This window comes from Marmota monax, unplaced genomic scaffold (genome assembly GCF_021218885.2).
Source record: "Marmota monax isolate L192 unplaced genomic scaffold, Marmota_monax_Labrador192_F-V1.1 WCK01_AAM20220418_F8-fsc00250, whole genome shotgun sequence".
NCBI lineage: Eukaryota > Metazoa > Chordata > Mammalia > Rodentia > Sciuridae > Marmota > Marmota monax.
Window position 1 is genome coordinate 103,984 of NW_026693876.1, and position 18,092 is coordinate 122,075.

Here is an 18,092-nt window from a genome sequence, read left to right on the forward strand (position 1 = left end):
CAAACCTCAGCACAGAGGGAATGCATTGCTGAAGGCCCACTTTACACTTGGATTCTTATCCAAGCTCTCTGTTTAAACTGGAGTGCTGCCCTCACAGCTGTCCTCAAGGAGAGGGGTTTCCTCTACTGTTCTCTGATGAACACTGCGTTCTCTCCTTCTCATTTCCCCAACACTCTTAATTCCAGATTTTAGTCTCCAACCAACTCTGCTGTTATAGTCAGATTTTAGGAATCACAGACTCTATCTAGTAACATTTCTCTTCACATAAGGGATCATAACCGGAGACTTCATCTGACCAAAAACAAGAAAATTTCAGAGTGGCCTCTGACCCATCACAATACATTGAAGATTCCTGCATGCCAAGCCTTATGTTATCTTGCTCATCGGAATGCTCTCAGCCTTTCATTCAGGGAGAAATTACACAAATTACAGACGGTGTTCTAACAACAACCTTGTTTATCAGATTTGAATTCCACAGAGACCAAGCCGAAAGAGAAAGGACAGTTTGAAGAAATGGCTTTAAGTGGACACAGAGAAGTGTGATGATGGAATCTCATCACAGAGGAAGCCAACGTGGGAATGCCAATCTGAGCAAGGAACTGCATAATTTAGAAGGGTTTCCACCCAAAATGATTAAAATCAATAGATTTTCTTAAAGTCTTAGACTAGCAAAAATTGTAACTGTTTGACTAGTTCATTATGCAGGCAGGAAAACTAAAGTTACTAACTTTGACAAGTTATTATCCCAGGATCCTATGTATAGAACAGCAGCATCCAAAAATATGTACAATAACTAGTTTTATTGAGTAATTACTATGTGCTCTAAGGCAATTGGCAAGTATTGGTACTCATTTTCATCCCACTCTAAGAGACGTTATCTCCATTTGGTAAGTGAAGCAGTGGTAAAACAACGTGCCCAAGTTCATTCAACAATTTAATTCAACATTGAGGTATGACACTGATGCTGTCTAATTTTTTAAAACAAAACAAGATAGCCACAGTCTCTGCCTGCATTGAATCTTGGTTAGTACTGTTCCCTTAAGAAGGACAATCCACTCTTATACACCTTGAGGCTAGTTGCTCAGTACTGAGCTAAAGTGAAGATTTGGGCAAGAAGCATGGAAGTAGGAACTTGGGAGACCCAAAGAGCAACATAAAAATAGGAAAACACTATTTTTGTTGTGGGAATGCATGGTGTCCATTGTGTCTCTGTTGGTTATTTCTGCCAAGAGAAAAAAAAATGCAGACCAAAACCAACACAGCAACAAGTGGTTTTAATTCTAGAAATGACTTCCAAACACATGAATTTAATAATTTGAAGGATAGTCAGAGAAAAAGAATGATTACCTCATTTCCTATCTGTTGCAGAAAAGTCTGTTTACTGCCATTTGCATGAATCTGAAGCCAAAGATTCTATTCCAAGGAACACTTCCTGTTCCCTTCTACAGAAGGAGTGCCAGGGTCTGCCACCTAGTTTCTCTTTTGAAGCACCCAAGAATAAATACCAACTGAACACCTGCACCAGTGCCTCTCATGTACATTTCTAATATGACAGTCTAAACTGGGATCTTTTCATCCAAACTCTCTGCCTAACAATGGTTTCCTCCCTCTCAAGACCTGATCTCACTCTCTCTCCTTCTAGCAAATTTGTCCCATGATGCAATGCCAAACTGTTGTCGAAACCTGTGCCCCACTCATATGACAAAATACTCACTGGGGGTTTACCATTCTAGAGACTCAGCTGCATGCTAGGAATATAGAGATGAACAATGTGGATCTTGTCCTGGTCCTCGTAAAATTGACGTTCTAATGAAGAAGACAAATACTAAATCAAGTTTTTGTGTGCAGTTAGTTTTAAAGTATAATTGTGGTAAACACTGAGTAGATAAGGTGCATAAAAGTGCCATAAAGGATATAAATGAGAGTCCTAACCTAAATTTGGGGAGAGGCAGGAGGGATTGCTGAAGGAGAGAGTCTGAGGAGAAGTGATCTCTGTGTGGATTAATAATGGGAGTGTGTTAGCCAGCAAAGTGTGGAACATGAGCAACATATTGAAGAACCAAAAGAACTTTAGTTAGAAAAGGGTTCTACAGAGATATGAAACTAAGAGGCACTTATTGGGAGAAGATGTATGCATGTGGAATAAACTAACAAAAATGGAATGGGAGCTGGGTGTGGTAGTGTACTCCTGTAATTCCAGTGGCTCAGGAGGCTGAGGCAAGAGGGTCATGAGTTCAAAGCCAGCCTCAGCAAAAGTGACACACTAAAGCAACTCAGTGAGACCCTATCTCTAAATACAAAATAGGGCTGGGGATGTGGCTCAGTGGTTGAGTGCTCCTGAGTTCAATCTCCGGTACCCACCCACCCACCCCTCAAAAAAAAAAAAATGGAGTTGGAGATATCTAGTGTGACTGAGATCCGAAGAGCAATGGAAGAATTTTAATCTCGAGATTGGTATAACCAAATTTGTGACCTTCAAAAAGGTCACTCTGAATTCAGAGTAAACAGAATGTGGAAAGAAGGAGAATAGGAACAAATAAGAACCCAGAGAAGAAAGATTTTTTTCTTGGGACGTAGACAGGCTGAGTTGGAGCGTTGGGAGGTATGCAATTGAGGACATGAAGGAGCTCTGCAGATGACCAGGGCTGAAGCCTGAGGAGGCGCTGAGCCATGGATGCCGGTGTGAACATCCCTAGTTCAAGGAGCTGGGTGACATTCTGGGAGGGCAAAAGATTTCTCCAATGAAGGATACAGAAAGAGGAGAAGAGGGCCTAGAACAGAATCTTGAGGTCAACTTCCATATTTAAAGTGCTCCATAAGAAAACTTGGCAAAATATCAAAGAGGCATGATGAAAACCAGAAATTAGTAAGTGAAGGAAAGAGAATGTTTCAAAAAGTAGGAAGACATTTGCCCCTGGCAGCTTCAAGGGTAGTTAAGAGAGGGCGAGACACATGCCTCAGCATTAGGGAAACAGCTGCAATAAAACACTGAGGGCAGGAACCAGAAGGACACAGGAAGTCAAATGGACTCCTGTGGAGACAAAATTGGAGAAGTTTGCGTCTGAAAGCAAGGAGAGAGAGAGAGAGAGAGAGAGAGAGAGAGAGAGAGAGAGAGAGAGAAAGAAGAGAATGCAGAATCCAGGGAGATATTTCTGTCCCCCTTTCTTCTTAAATTGAAGTTTAGAGCATGTTTATATTTATTTAGGACATATCCATACCCAAGGAGATGCTGACAATACAGGGGTGGAGTGGCCGGGGAAGGACTGAATAATGGAGATACTGGGGTTCCTAAGAGGAATGGTCTGTGATCCATTCCTGATGTGGACCTGCGTTTGGAAGCAAAGGAAACTCTGCACGGAAATCAGAGGCAAGTTGCAAAAGGTAGGTATGGGCTCTGAAGCACGCCGATACCACAGCAGGGGAATCACTCTGGATTCTCTCTGAGAAGGAGGAAAGAGGATAGGTCAGCAATTGGGAGGAAAAAGGAAGGAAGGAAGGAAGGAAGGAAGGAAGGAAGGAAGGAAGGAAGGAAGGGAAAGAAAGGAAGAAAGACAGCTAGACAGCTGCAAGAACTGAAATGCAACCAGGGAGGGAAGCTGAGATCTCAAATGACATAAATTAACAGGGGATCAGTCTCCTTATTTTTCATTCTAACAAGCTTATTGATTCCTCAAGGATTGGCACACAGGCTTTCCACTGTCCCTACCTCCACTCACATCTCTATTAACTCAACACATCTCTATTTATTTATTTATTTATTTTTGCTTAGATATCTTTCTCCCAAACTAGGCTTTAATGTGACTAGGGAAAGTGACTATTCAATGTTAAGCACCTCAGTTTCACCCTTCTCCACCACCTAGCACAGCATCACAGTGAATGACAAGGAATGAAAACGAAAAGAGCCTGAAAAATCATGTGGAGATAAAAAGAAGAATTGCTACAGAAAGGGTTATTATCTATGTTTAAACACACACACACACAATCTTCCCAAGAAACTATGAATTTCTTAGTAATGGGTAGAGAAGAAAGTTTTTTCAAGTAATAATTAACCTCACACTGTAACTAACCATGAGTTTTACCAGGGATCTGCTAAGGTGGGAAATAAGATGGAGAATTAGAATTCATTCCTCTCTCTCTCTCTCTCTCTCTCTCTCTCTCTCTCTCTCTTAAATAGAGGTTTCACTTCTCCTCTTTTCCAAAAGAAAGTCCCCAGAAGCAGCATTTTATACCAGCAAAAGCCACTTTAGCATTAGCAGATTGGTGTTCCACTCCTATGGCCACCTAAATCACACCTGGAAATCTGCAGTCACCTGTGGAACATGAGTGCTCACCTGGATCCCTTAGTCAGAATGTATGTCTCATTTCCAGTTGTATTTTGCTTTTAATTTGTAATAATCCCTGCTGAAAACCCTGTTTGGTGTGTGTACATATGGGAGTGTGCACATATATGTTTACTTGTGTATTTAATAAAATATTATTTTATGAAAATAAATTATGTTCAATTCAAATACTGTTAACAGAAAATCTCAAGGAAATATGTAAAAAATTACCTAATATGCCACCAACAAGAAACTTCACCATTATCATTTGATGAGTCTCATTACAGTGATTTATCTGTGTAAATTTCAGGTAGAAAGACCAATAGAGAAAAAGAGAGAAAAGTACGTAGGATTTTAGATAGATCTAGATAGGTAAAGAGAAAAATGGAGAGTCAAAAACTAGATTATAAATATGCTATTGAACACATTATACTTTATTGGAATTTAAAGGAAAAAAACATCAAAGTACCATGGAAGGCTTATACTTTGAATATTGGTTCACACAATATTTTATTCTAGCATCTCTCTATAATTGGACTTATGAAGAATATTAAAATGTGGAAGTTATTACTTTTAACTACTTGATCAATTTTGGATGGTATCGTTCAACTCCCTGCTTTGAAATATGGAAAATCTGGAACATTTCCTTTCTTCCTCCCCTATCACATTTAACTACATTGTTAATTGGAATATCATTTTAAAAAACTCACAATATTTTTCTTCTTATTGGGTAATGATGAGTCCACAGCTTAGTTTTAGTCTCTATTAAAACTAATTCAATAATCCTTTTATATCTGAACTAAATTTTTCATATTCATGAAATAAATATCTCTGCATAAATTATGCCTCTTTAAAAAATTATGTTAATTTATTAACTGTGAAATGGATTTCATGCTAAAAAGACAATGAAATGTTATTTTGTGCTAAAAAAAAAAATAAAAAAGAGCTATCAAGCCATGAAAAGACATGCAGGATCCTAAAATTAATGCTATTAAGCTAAAGAAACTACTCTGAAAAGGCTGCATACTACGAAACCGCAACTATGTGATATTTCAGAAAAGGCAAAACTATAAAAGATAAAAAGATTAGTGGTTGCCAGGGATTAGACGAGAAGCAGGGATGTACTGGTAGAACAGAGAAGATTTTTAGGACATTGAAAGTATGATAACTGTAATGGTAAATACATGCCATTATATGTTTGTCAAAACCCATAGAATGTACAACAGCAATTGCAAACCCTAAAGTGAACAACCGACTCTGGGTGATAATGTGTCAGTGTAGGTTCATTGATTGTAACAAATGTACCACTCTGGTGTAGAGTGTTAATAGTACAAGAGTATGATGGTTAACCTATGTGTCAACTTGAGTGGGGTAAGAGATAACTAGATAGTAAAACATTATTTCTGGGTGTATCTCTGAGGGTGTTTTTTGAAAATATTAGTATTTGAGTAAGTTAACTGAATAAGATCTGCCCTTACCAGTGTGGGTGGGCATCATCCAAACCTGAAAAGAACAAAACAGTGGAAGAAAAGCAAATTATCTCTCTCTCTCTTTCTCTCCTGGAGCTGGGACATCTGTCTTCTCCTGCCCTTGGACATCTTTACTCCTACTTTTCGGGCCTTGGGACCTAAAACATACACCCGCATTCCTCTCCTCGGTCATTTCCAGTAGGTAGGCCTATACATAGCCTGGCAGCTATACCATTAGATCCTCGGGTTCTGAGCCTTTGGCCTCAGACCCAATTGCACTTGACTTTCTGACTTTACAACTTGTAAGAGCAGATCATTCGACTTCTTACCTTCCATAACCACATGAGCCAATTCCTCTCATAAATCATAGATGTAGATGTAGATATAGATATAGATATGTCTCTACTTCTCAAGAACGCTGACTAAAACTGAGAGATTGTATATGTGTGGGGACAGGAAGTATATAAGAACTCTCCTGTACTTTCTGCTCAGTTTTTCTGTAAAACAAATACTGCTTTAAAAATTAAGGTAAAAATCAGTATAACCAAATATGAACAATGTTCCAGATGACCTTCCTCCAATAGTTTTCATTTTTGAATCACTTGCCTTACCTGAAGAAGTTGAAAGCGAAATGCTCAATCATAATAGTGCCACATTGGGATGAAATTTTTGGAGAAAGCGTCCAATATTTTAATAACATTTGAAAAATTTTCCAACTCACATCCCGGGTAGAATTCAATCCTTCACTCCTCTGGGGGCCCAAGAGTTTCTTCATCTTCTCTTTGATGTTCTCTTTTCTCAGCTGCCTGAAAGTCTTCTCCTGATCACACAGAGCCATGCTGAACCGCAGATCTGGGCTTGAGCTGTGATATAAAACAGGAGTCAAAGCCAGTGTCCCACAGCCTCACCCCATCAGCATCCAGCCCCTCAAGACCTGGGCAGCAACACGGATGTGGCCCCCTGCTTCCCTCAGGGACCTAAATCAAGAGTACAAAATGATGGATACCTTAAAGCAGCATGTTCCAAAGCATGCTTTAGGAAAAAAAGAGGGGGAAAGAGGAGAACATGAGATGTTTAGAAGAAACCAACAAGCAAACAGGCCCCTACTAAGTCATACATTAGGACAATAAAAGTGCTTCAGTAGAAAACACTTTCCTAGTAAAATATAGAATGAAAGAAGAAACCACAGAACCCCTGGGCTGTGTTCTCTATACTAATATACAATCACTACACAAAGTACACTAATTACTGATTCCTGAAGGGCAAATCACTCCACTCACCAAACAGGAAGTATAATTAATAATGAAAATACATAAGAATAAATCTTTAACTGAGCTAGGATACTCCAACAACTCTGTTATTAAGTTAACTAGTAATTCATACTTATTTTCCAATTCTTGAAAAGATAAAGCAATATGATTTTTTCTCTTATATTTGTTTTAGGAATATAAGTTGGCAAAACATTTTGAAAGACAACGAACAGCAGAAATAACTACATTGTCCATCAACATTGATCTTAGTAATGCTATTTCTAGACTCTACTTTAAAGGAAGTAGTTGTAAATTTTGACAAGGTCATTTATTCACATTAATCAACATTAAAGAAATGGCCATTAAGTTATAGTACATCAAAGCATTGTATTATATAGTTATTAAACGTGATTATTATGAAAATCACGTAAGGGTACAAAAGAGCAAGATAGTGAATTCACATATTGCAAGTCTAGTCTGGGGTTGGATTTTCTCTATTGTTACTAATTGTGATAGATTAGGTGTCTTCAATCCACTTTAAGTGATAAAAATCTCATTTGTACAGTTGTCCCTATGAATTTCCCTCAATTTTATTGTCTTCTCTGCTTCTTAAAGCAAATTACTTCCTAAATTTGGTCTTTATCATTCCACTGTACATCTTTATGCTTTGAATATATATATATAAAAGACAATGAAATATCCTCTATATTTAGGAATATATATGTATATATATACATATATATATGAAATATCTTCTATATTTAGGAATATATATGTATATATGTACACATATGTACATATATATATATATATATATATATATATATATTCCTAAATATAGAGGATCTTTTGAAGACTTTAATTTTATCATAAATTTTATCAGTGGAAATGATTTTTTCCATTGAACATTTTGTCTTTGAGAATCATCTGTATTTAAGTAAACAGAAGTAATTTAAACATTTTTACTATTGTGGAATATTTTCATTATATGAATATACCATGATGTATCTATCAACATTATAGTTATTTCCAATTTTTTTAAATTTTTTATAAACAGCACCACTATAAACATATTGTATACATGCTTGAAAGTTTCCTATAGCATGTGGTTTTCAGAAAGAGCAATTTATTTAATCATGACACTCAAAATGGTTGTAAAGTATTCTTTTCTTATTTTATCACTGAGCAAAAAAGCGATTTGAAAACTTTCAACCATTAACATAATCAGTAAGTAAGTAGATTTAAATACAGGACTTCAAATTCTGGAACCCATATTCTCTATAACATATTAAGCATGATAAAAGAATCAAGATTTTCAAAAATTTATGAACAGTGTAATGAGAATAGGTGTTCCAGAGCTATCAGTAAAAAAATATCTGGAGGAGAATTTTTTAAATGCTGAGAAGTAATCTTACAAATATGTAATAGAATTGTGGTTTATTTATTTCTTCTTTTATGTATCATGTTTGACTTTCCAATCAATTGTCTTTCTTGGTTTTATGGAAGGCATTATGTGGAAAATTTTTTCTCAGAATTAAATCTTTCTTTGATGAAAAGCATTTCTATCCTAGAGTCAAGATATAAATTAACATATAAAAAGTGTATGATTAAATTTCCTTATAAAGAGATACCAAGTTAGTTCTAGATGAATGTACGTTATTTAGTTGGCTTTTTCTACATCTATTTAGCAACTGTGTTCTTGTTAAAGACCATTTCTTTTACACAAGGTGATCCTAATCACCTCACTGGAACAAGTAGCATTGCTTCATAGTCAAATCACAAAAATATTTCTGATCTCCTGCCAGATATATACCACTTTTAGGCTAGAATCAACTTAATACAAAATAATGATACATAATTTAACCTGTACTATCTTTTGATTTTTGTTCACATATGTTGAGAGGCTATGGAAATTTATCATTTACTAAATCAAATCCACATGTTCCAGGGATCAACACAAGAGACTGAGATGCCTCAACCCAATAAATCCATCATCATTCATTGGGCAAATTACAAGACAAAAGAATGTTGTGCTAATTTGTGTATTGTCATTGTAAAACATGTAACCCAACTAAAATCAGCTTCTATGGGGAAAGTTCAGATATGCAGAGAACTTGAGGGAGGTGGGTTCCACTGAGCTCAGCCTTAGATCAGAGATCAGCTGGGTCAGTGCAGACATGGCTCCCCTCAGCATCACCTTTTGTAAATAAAGAAATTTATTTCCCAAGGTTCATATTTGGAGGCCACTTTGAAAGAGCAATGCAATGGAAATTCACCATTCATGGTCCTGCTGAGCACTAGGAATAAAGTCAATTTCGATTTTCACTTTTTCTACTTTAAAAAAAATTTATAGATTCCTATTTATGTTCACTTTCATGTTTCTGAATAACTATCAGAATCAATAATGGAAATTAGACTTAAAAAACTACATCCATTTCTAAGGAAACAGATATGTTACTAGAGAGGGCCCTTACAAAAAGCACTTATTTCGACAGTTATTATCTAATCACCAACTTACTGGGAAATTAAGCAAGGTATGTTAGAATTATGTTTTTAATATTTTTAGCTAATAAAGAGATAGCTAAGGAACAGAAAATTAATACACTTGTATGTATTCAAAACTGTCACAATTATTTCATATATAAAAAGTATACTTTTTAACAACACAAAAGTTCAGTGGATCACTCACAATATTTTCCATCTAATTAAATTAATTAACTTACCAAACTTCAAGAGACATTTCCAGAATCATTTCAGTGACCTACAAAACATAGTAATCAGATTCAGTCATAAAATGGCTAACTATTGAGTGTCAAATTATCTTTTACCTAAGGGGAAAAAAATAACAGTTCCATGAATATCTTAAGCTATAGATACATTTCAATAAATAATTTTTGCAGTTTTTTCTATCTACTTAATAAGTCATTTTGACAGCATAAGAATTGCTTCTGCCTGGTTGTTCTCTTCTCTCACTGAAATATAACTGCATTCTACAATTGTTATTCATAAAACATTAAAAAACACTTGAGACATAACAATAAGATAAACTAAGATATTGTATCTGTGACTTAGGAGCTGCCTCAGGCCACAAAGTCAAAGGCCATAATGGCTGATAAAGTGAATTAAACCTGGATGGGAGTTCACACTTGAGATTTTGTGACTAGTAGGACTGAAATCAGCTGGAACTGGAACACTCACCCACCATGGGCAACAGGGCCAGGGTCAGCCAAGAACTTTCTTGAGAAAATTGGGGGGAGCTCAGGTTTTTATTCTTTTTAAATACCATCTGAACTCACCAAACACATCAGAACTGCATCCTGCCAATGAGGCAATTCTTGCCTAATGGAGAGTGAAACAGTAGAAACCCACAGAGCAAGGGAGGTGTGAAATAGCTCCTTTCCAGAGACTGTAAATCTATTGTATAGGAGAACCTCAAGGCCACCCCTGTCATCCTATCAAATAATGTGACTATAAATTGCTAGGGGAACCAGTTGACAAAATGCTTTGAAAGATGCTGTACATTTTTTAAATCATGAATTACTCTTATGATGTCAGCCACTGTAAGAACACAGACCAACTTGTTCCATAACTTCAGAGAGAACAGAATATGCCTCTGGAAATGTGAAGGGGATGTTTCTAGAACCATAATAAAATGTTACAAATTATTAGATTTGTTATCCTGTAGGTTTCAAGGGGTGGGGGAAAAGAGAAAAGAAAAGGATCTTTTCAAAAGGTTAAAATAAGTTCACAGATGGTTCTCAGTACTGTTTTAAGAATAAGAAAAAGGTATTGAAATCATCTGCATAAAATTTGTCTCTCCCACTAAACTATAAGGCGCATCTTAAATAATTTTCTATTACTAGCTTATTGCACAGTATTTGGCAATCAATAGACAATAAATATTTGTTGAGTTACTATGCAGGTGTATTTGAGGAGAATTTGAGGCAATTTTATCTTGTCAAATATATACATATATGATACATATACATCATTGGATAGTCTGACCCCAATAGCAATTTCTCTGTATAAAATTTAATAAATCTTTATTCACCAAAGAAGATATAGATATTACTATTAAAGTTAATAAAATAATTAGTAATCCTAGGACAAATGGAATTACACATGCCTGGGTGAACTGTAGTTCCCTGTAAGTCAAAAGAGTGATTGTCTCTAAAATAATTGCCCTTGGTAACAATTCAGTAATGGAATCCCAACTCAGACTACTTCCCAGCATGTTATGTCTAATCCTCATTTCAAACTTTCAACCAGAGTCTTTCCCAAAGAGGGCTTGGAAAACATTAAATATTGAATGAGGTTACTGCAGATATTCAGTAAGAAAAACATGACATGGATATAACACATTCCAGGATTTAAAAACAAATACATGAAAGCTGGCCTTAAAATGAGACGAGACTTGACTGTTTTTATCTCCAGAGGGCAAAACCACTCTGGGTGAATGGAAATGAAAGAAACAATATTACAACTCAACACTGAGGGTTTTTTTTTTTAAACAAATGGAAAGTTTCAAAGCCGGAATTCCTATTCCAATATGCCACCTCTTGACACAAAAGCATTCAAGAAAAGGTTTATTCCCAGGCACCTCCCAGAAAGGTTCCTAAACAATTCATATATTTAAATATTCAATGTATCCAGTGTCCACTGGTCCTGAGAATTGCATAAATAAAAGTAAAATTGACCATGCCATTATGATTTGGATCTGGAACATTCCCCAAAGGCTCATGTGTAGAAGGCTTGATCCCCAGCTGGTGGTGTTATTGGGAGGCAGTGAAAACAGAAGAAGGTGGAGCCTGGTTGGAGGGTAGGTCCCTGAGGGCATGTTGTTGAAGGGCACATCTTGTCCCAGGCCTCTACCTCTCTGTCTCTGTTTCTTTGCTTCCTGGCCAACTACGAAGTGAACAGTTTTGCTTCATCACACTTTCCTCCATAATGTATCGCCTCATCAGGTACAGAAGAAATGGAGCCAGTCAACCATGGACTGAAACCTCTGAAATTTTGAGTCAAAATCAATCCTTTGCTCCTTTAAGTTGATTTGTTCAGGTAGTATGTCACAGCAACGAAAAGCTGACTAACACACATGCTGTTTATATGGTTGTATTCATTCGGTCCTTGTAAAAATGTCCCTTCTATGTTCATCAACAACATTTCTTGGCTAAGACATTCATGACCCTAGATAGGTTGACAAGATCTTTTAAAGACAGGCTAAGAGAAGAGAAGAAATGATTTTTTTGTGTCATTATGAACACTACAAGAATATGTTGCCTTGGTTCTTGTCCCTTGGACTGGGATCCTCACTCACTTCCTCATGTTGCCCAAGCAGACTGCCAACAATCAGGTGGAAATTTCTAACACTTCCACTTGATGGACTACATTCAGACATGCTCATAATCCCAACATTCAGAATCTCTCCACACCTTTTACGTACAACCTGTCATTCAGATAAAACAGACACAAAAATATGTACTTCCTGTGAGGTATTAAACAAGACAGCCAACCTCTTTCCAACCTCTGCACAAAGCAGCTGTGCATTACAGACTTGATGTCAGGAGGGTGACCAGGTCTCCCAGGCTCCCCCCAACCCCATAATACTTTACAATGAAACGGAAAATTGGAACTCTACCTCTTGTAGGAATCGTAAATGTTAGAAGTAGGCTGTACCCAATACATGTTCTTATTAAAAAAAAAAAAATCTTCTCTGTTCATTCCGCAGTGGAAAACAATTTTGATGCTTACAATGGGAGTTGTTCAGTTGGGAGAGTTTGGGGAGACTTCAGGAAAGACACTATAAAAGAAAAAGCAATTTTAGACTATAAATAATTTTACAGTGTCTACTCCACTAATTCTCTTGAAAATTTCCAGGATTGTTTTGAAATAATGAAGCTAAACTTTAAAAACATAATGCCTGGCACTAAGGAGGTAATGCAAAACTTATTACTAAAAAGACACAAATAATTTTTAATTTAACAAGTTATCCTACTAGTAAAGAGTTCTTCAAATATATCATTTTTTCTCTTATGTGCTCCAATATTTAAATGTTCCTTTTCAACAAAAAAATAAATAAAAAAATATTACCTCTGACTCATTATTTTTTTTTTAGGTAGAAACTGACAGCAACTAATCAACTTGTTGATTCAGTCATCACATCTTTCAAGAGTTATAGAATATTTTCTGCTGTGTCTGTATTTATCTGACCTCTTTAAGATAATAAAATGATATTTAAAAAGTAAGAGTCATTTTTACTAAGAACTGTGTCTCCACATGCTGTAAATCCATCCTATGAAGAAGGAACAAAATGTGGATCTGACAAGAAGGCAATTCAAGTACGGAGTGGAAATGATCACTCCGCCACCAGAAGTTAGATCACATCTATATCAATTGTCCATGTTTAAAAAACCAAATGGGACAGTGATGAAATAATTTTAAACATAAATAATGTTTTTGTAAAACAAAATTAGTATTTTGTATCAGGAATCATGTGTCAACCAAGAATTTGGGGGTAATTGTGCCCCAAAACATAACCCAAATGGTCATAAAAAATTTGAAAGACAAGTATGCTATTTCTTCTGTTGCCATGTTCCATTCTATCACAGAGTTTCCTCCTTACATTTGATGATAATCTCAGGTTCCTCAGTTTAATTTCCTTTCATATACATCAGTGGAAATTATGAAGAGCTGCATAATCATTAGCTTTCATACAACAAACCAGATTTCCTAGAGCACTGCTACTAAATCTTTCTACTACCTTTTTTTTTCCCCTCTGAAAATGGCAATCCTTCAGGCTCTATAGCATTTCTCTTCATCTACCTTCATTACTTTTATCTAAGCACTTCCCAGATTTGCAGCCCTCCACATAAGGGCATTTATTTATCATTTCATCCAAAAATTGTTCAAGTGACTATGGCTGGGTACATAAGCTTGATGTATTCTACTCTCTGATAGAACCTACAGTTCAACAAAGGATACCCGAGGACACAAAGGCATTCTAAAATATTCCATACTGAAAGAGCTCCAGATTGCAGAAGTGTTAAAAAAAAAAAAAAAGTAATCACAAATAAAATGCATTGTCTTGCCAGCAAGACAATATATGCAGTGGTACATGCCTGTAATCCCAGTGGCTTGGGAGGCTGAGGCAGGAGGATCGTCAGTTCAAAAGCCAGCTTCAGCAAAAGCAAGGTGCTAAGCAACTCAGTGAAACCCTGTCTCTAAATAAAATACAAAATAGGGCAGGGGATGTGGCTCAGTGGTCGAGTGCCCCTGAATTCAATCCCCAGTCCCCCCGCCAAAAAAATGCATTGTCTCATTAAGCCAGGAATCACTTGATCTACACTGAATATCTGATGGCCTTCACATCTTAGCCAAAGACCTCCCAAATTTCTCATAAAGTTATGTCCTTGACTTACGATGGGGTTATATGTTCATAAACCCATAAGCTGAAAAATTAGCATAAGTCAAAATGCATGAATACACCTAACTATCACAACACCACAGCACAGCAAAACAATACGCTGTAGAGTGTGCATCCTTTTCCTGGTTGGAAAAGTGGCTGAGTAGGCACTGAGGTAACCAAGCTGCCCAGCAGCATAAGAAAGTATCATCTGCCTATCATTTGCCTAAGAAAAGACCAAAATTTAAACTTCAAAGTATGATTTCCACTGAATGTATATTGCTTCCACACTAGAGAAAGGTCAGAAAATTCTAAATCAGACCATCATAAATTTGGGGATCGCCTATAGTCCTAATTTTCCTTCCCAACTTCACTTTGCCTCCTCCACTTTCCTAAATTGTAGGCTTTGTATTCACTCATCTACAGTGTGAAATGTCCCAGTGAAATCATCCGACACTGACTTAGCATTCTGAACACATCATCAAAACCCCCATGTTTTTCAGCCTCTCCACTGTCCTTTCTTGAGAATGAACTCATTCCCTTTCAAGTCATGATCATGACTAAGCAACAAAGAAAGCCATCAGACAAAATTAAAAGAATGCCCCAGAAGCCATGAAACATGGCTATTTTTGAACAATAATACTAACTTCTAAATAAAGATGGCAAAGTAAAATACAGCGTAAATCTAGAGGCTCAAAGTATTGGCCAACACAAACTTAGTTCATCCAGAGAAATTAAGAATCATACTCTTTCTATCTGATTTCAAAACCATGGCATTTTCGTGTTTCTTTTGAAGTAGGCTACTTTGTTTATGCAAAACACACTAAATTCTGAAGATTCTCCATCTTTCCACTTGAAAATAGGCTAGTGTGACTCAAAGCCATGTTTGATAAGCTCAGGAATGAGTGATTAGAACATTCTGAACTATCTCTGAACAATGATCACTAAATGTAAAGGCTCTACCTACATTTAAATAACATACTCACTTTGGTCAGTAATTTCAAACAAATGAGTGGTTTCAATATTAAGTAAAATCATGTTCACAAAGCACATAAAACATGTTTAGTTAAATCTGATGTGTTGCAATAATAATGAGAATATCTAACATTTATTTAGTGATTTCTGGACCAAACACCATGCCAATACTTTCAATGTATAACTATTTAACCACAACCCCAACCCTGCATACTTAGTACTATAGGAAACCCTGTTTCACAGATGAGGATTCATGCCAAAGAGTAGAAAAATATCACATCTCATGTCACACAGCTAATAGGTAGCAAATCATGATTCCATCCCAGCAGAGGTCCTCTGACTCTGAGCCTGGGATGGAAGGCAGCAGGCTGCACAGCTGCTCCCAGATGACAATCACCAAGCTCTCTAAACTCTGACTGCAATGCACATGGCCTAGCCTAGATGTTTAAATACCCGCTGGAAAACAAAAACCACGACCCCCACACTAAGGTTGACCTTCTCTCTCACAAGAATCCTAAAATGAAGTTGAGTGATAAATCCGTTGAAGGAAGAGCTACATCCACTGTGAGTTTCTCTTTCTAACTTCAGCCGACCCTCACCACTACTAAGCAATATTTCTATTCAACTCTGACTGACACAGTGAAGTTTGAGCTCTGCTGCCCTTCCTCCAGTCACCCTGCATCCCCTTGCTGGGCACTTCCACAGATGCAGCCACCACTAAGCTGCATCTCCCTTTTTGTTTTCAGTATCAACATTCTCTGCATCATGACCTACTACCTTTTGGCTTGCTAACGTTTCTGAGGAACAAGCCAAACCCTGTTTGCTGTCAGCTCCCCATTACCTTATCAATCCACTTTCCATGACTCACTGTTATCACTACGATAACATCCAAATTCCCAGGTCTTGCGTTCCAGTGCTGCTATGGTCTGATCTTACTATTCTTCCTCCATGCATGAACCCTCTACTCCATCACAGTTGTCTAGACACCGTTTCCTGACATGGTCTGTCCATTCTAATCCATGACCATCCGGCTGTTCTGATGGGAACTGCTTTCCTCCCCTTCAGTGACTCAGCCCAACCACATCCTTTCTTCAAGAACAAGTTTAAGCCTTTGATGTCCACTGTAACTCACAATGACTTGCACCCTCACTCCTACCTGTACCTCTCTCGTCTTATCTCCTGTCAGTCTCACCACTTCTTCTTTTTACTCCATCCATACTCCCCTCCTTGTTGTTAATCAGCATAACAGGCAACCTAGGCTTCAGGGCTATATTAGTCAGTTTTCCATTGGTGTAACAAAATACCTGAAGCTAGGTACTTTATTATTTTTTTTTTTTTAAAAAAAAGGATTTGTTTATTTAGCATACAGTTTTGGAGGCTGAAAACCCCAAATCCAGCAGCCACATCCACTAACCCTGTGGTAAGGACCTTATGGTAGATGGCATCACAAAGGTGGAAGTGCATGTGAGAGGGAAAATTCACATAAGACAAGGGACCAGAGAGTGGGGAGGGGCCAGTCTTGTCCCTTGCTATGCTCTCCCCAGAATAACCAGCTCACTCTGCAAGACCAACATCAATCCCTTCCAAAAGCAGCACCCCCAATGGCCTAATTACCATGAGGCCCCACTTCTTAAAGGCTCTGCCACCTCGCCAATACTACCACACCAAACTTCTAACACATGAACCTTTGGAGAACACACTCAAACCTCAGCGAGGGCCTTTCTACTTGGAGTGTTCTGCCATAAGATGCCTCAGAGTTGCCTCTGTCAGCCACATTTTTTGGAACTGCTCATGTGAGTCCCCTTCACACACATCTGCAGGCTCCCTCATTTTCTTTCCTAGGTTCATTTAGTAGTTGTCACTATCACAATTTAGCAGAAGTATCTTGTACTTACTGAGCTTGCTTTTCATCTATTTCACTAAAAGAATATTAGTTCCACAACAACAGGGATTCTTACCTGTTCACTCCATGCCTATGAGTGTCTGCCAAATACTGGATGCTTAATAGTGTTTGTAAAATAAATGAATGAATGCGCTGCCATAATTTTCACTGCACACATTGCCCATACTATTCATTTGGCACTTAAAATTATCATCCATAAGCCCTGAATACTGCTTAATGATATGTTAAGTGTTTGGGAGTCCACTATTTCTGCAACTTGCTCTTAAATGCATTCAAAACGCAAGATGGATTGATGAGTGACTAGATGGAGAAACAGACCCAAGCAAATAGTGCAAAATGTTAATTGCAGGATGTATGTGGCAGTTACATGGTTGTTCATTGTAGAAATACTTCAATTTTTTATGTTTGAAAAAATTTATAATAAAACTTGGGGGGAAACACTTTTAACACTTTAGAGAGGCCTTCTCTGACTATACAAACTTCAGTTGCTAACGAATTGTTCTCCGTTACATCTATCTATTGTATTTTTTTTTTCATAGTTTTATTTTTGTTGTTGTAGTTGTTTGTTTTTGGTACCAGGGATTGAAACCAAGGGTGCTTAACTACCGAGCCACATCTCCAGCCCTTTCATTTTTTTATTTAGAGATAGGGTCTCACTGAGTTGCTTAGGGCCTTGCTAGGTTGCTGAGGCTGGCTTTGAACTCACTCACAGTTCTCTTGCCTCAGCCTCATGAGCTGCTGAGTTTTCAGGTGTGCACCATGGTACGCATCCTT

The 18,092-nt window shown here is 37.2% G+C and overlaps 1 protein-coding gene across 1 annotated transcript in view; it reads right to left on the reverse strand.

Annotated features, from left to right (window-relative positions):
• The window catches only part of Pla2g4a (phospholipase A2 group IVA), a 128,456-nt gene that overhangs the window by 47,986 nt on the left and 62,378 nt on the right, over nt 1-18,092 (reverse strand). The window contains exons 6-7 of the mRNA XM_046462691.2: nt 9,762-9,799; nt 6,510-6,651 (exon numbers count right to left, since the gene is read on the reverse strand). Of these exons, the coding sequence (XP_046318647.1) occupies nt 6,510-6,651; nt 9,762-9,799 (180 nt within the window). The remainder of the gene's footprint in view (nt 1-6,509; nt 6,652-9,761; nt 9,800-18,092) is intronic.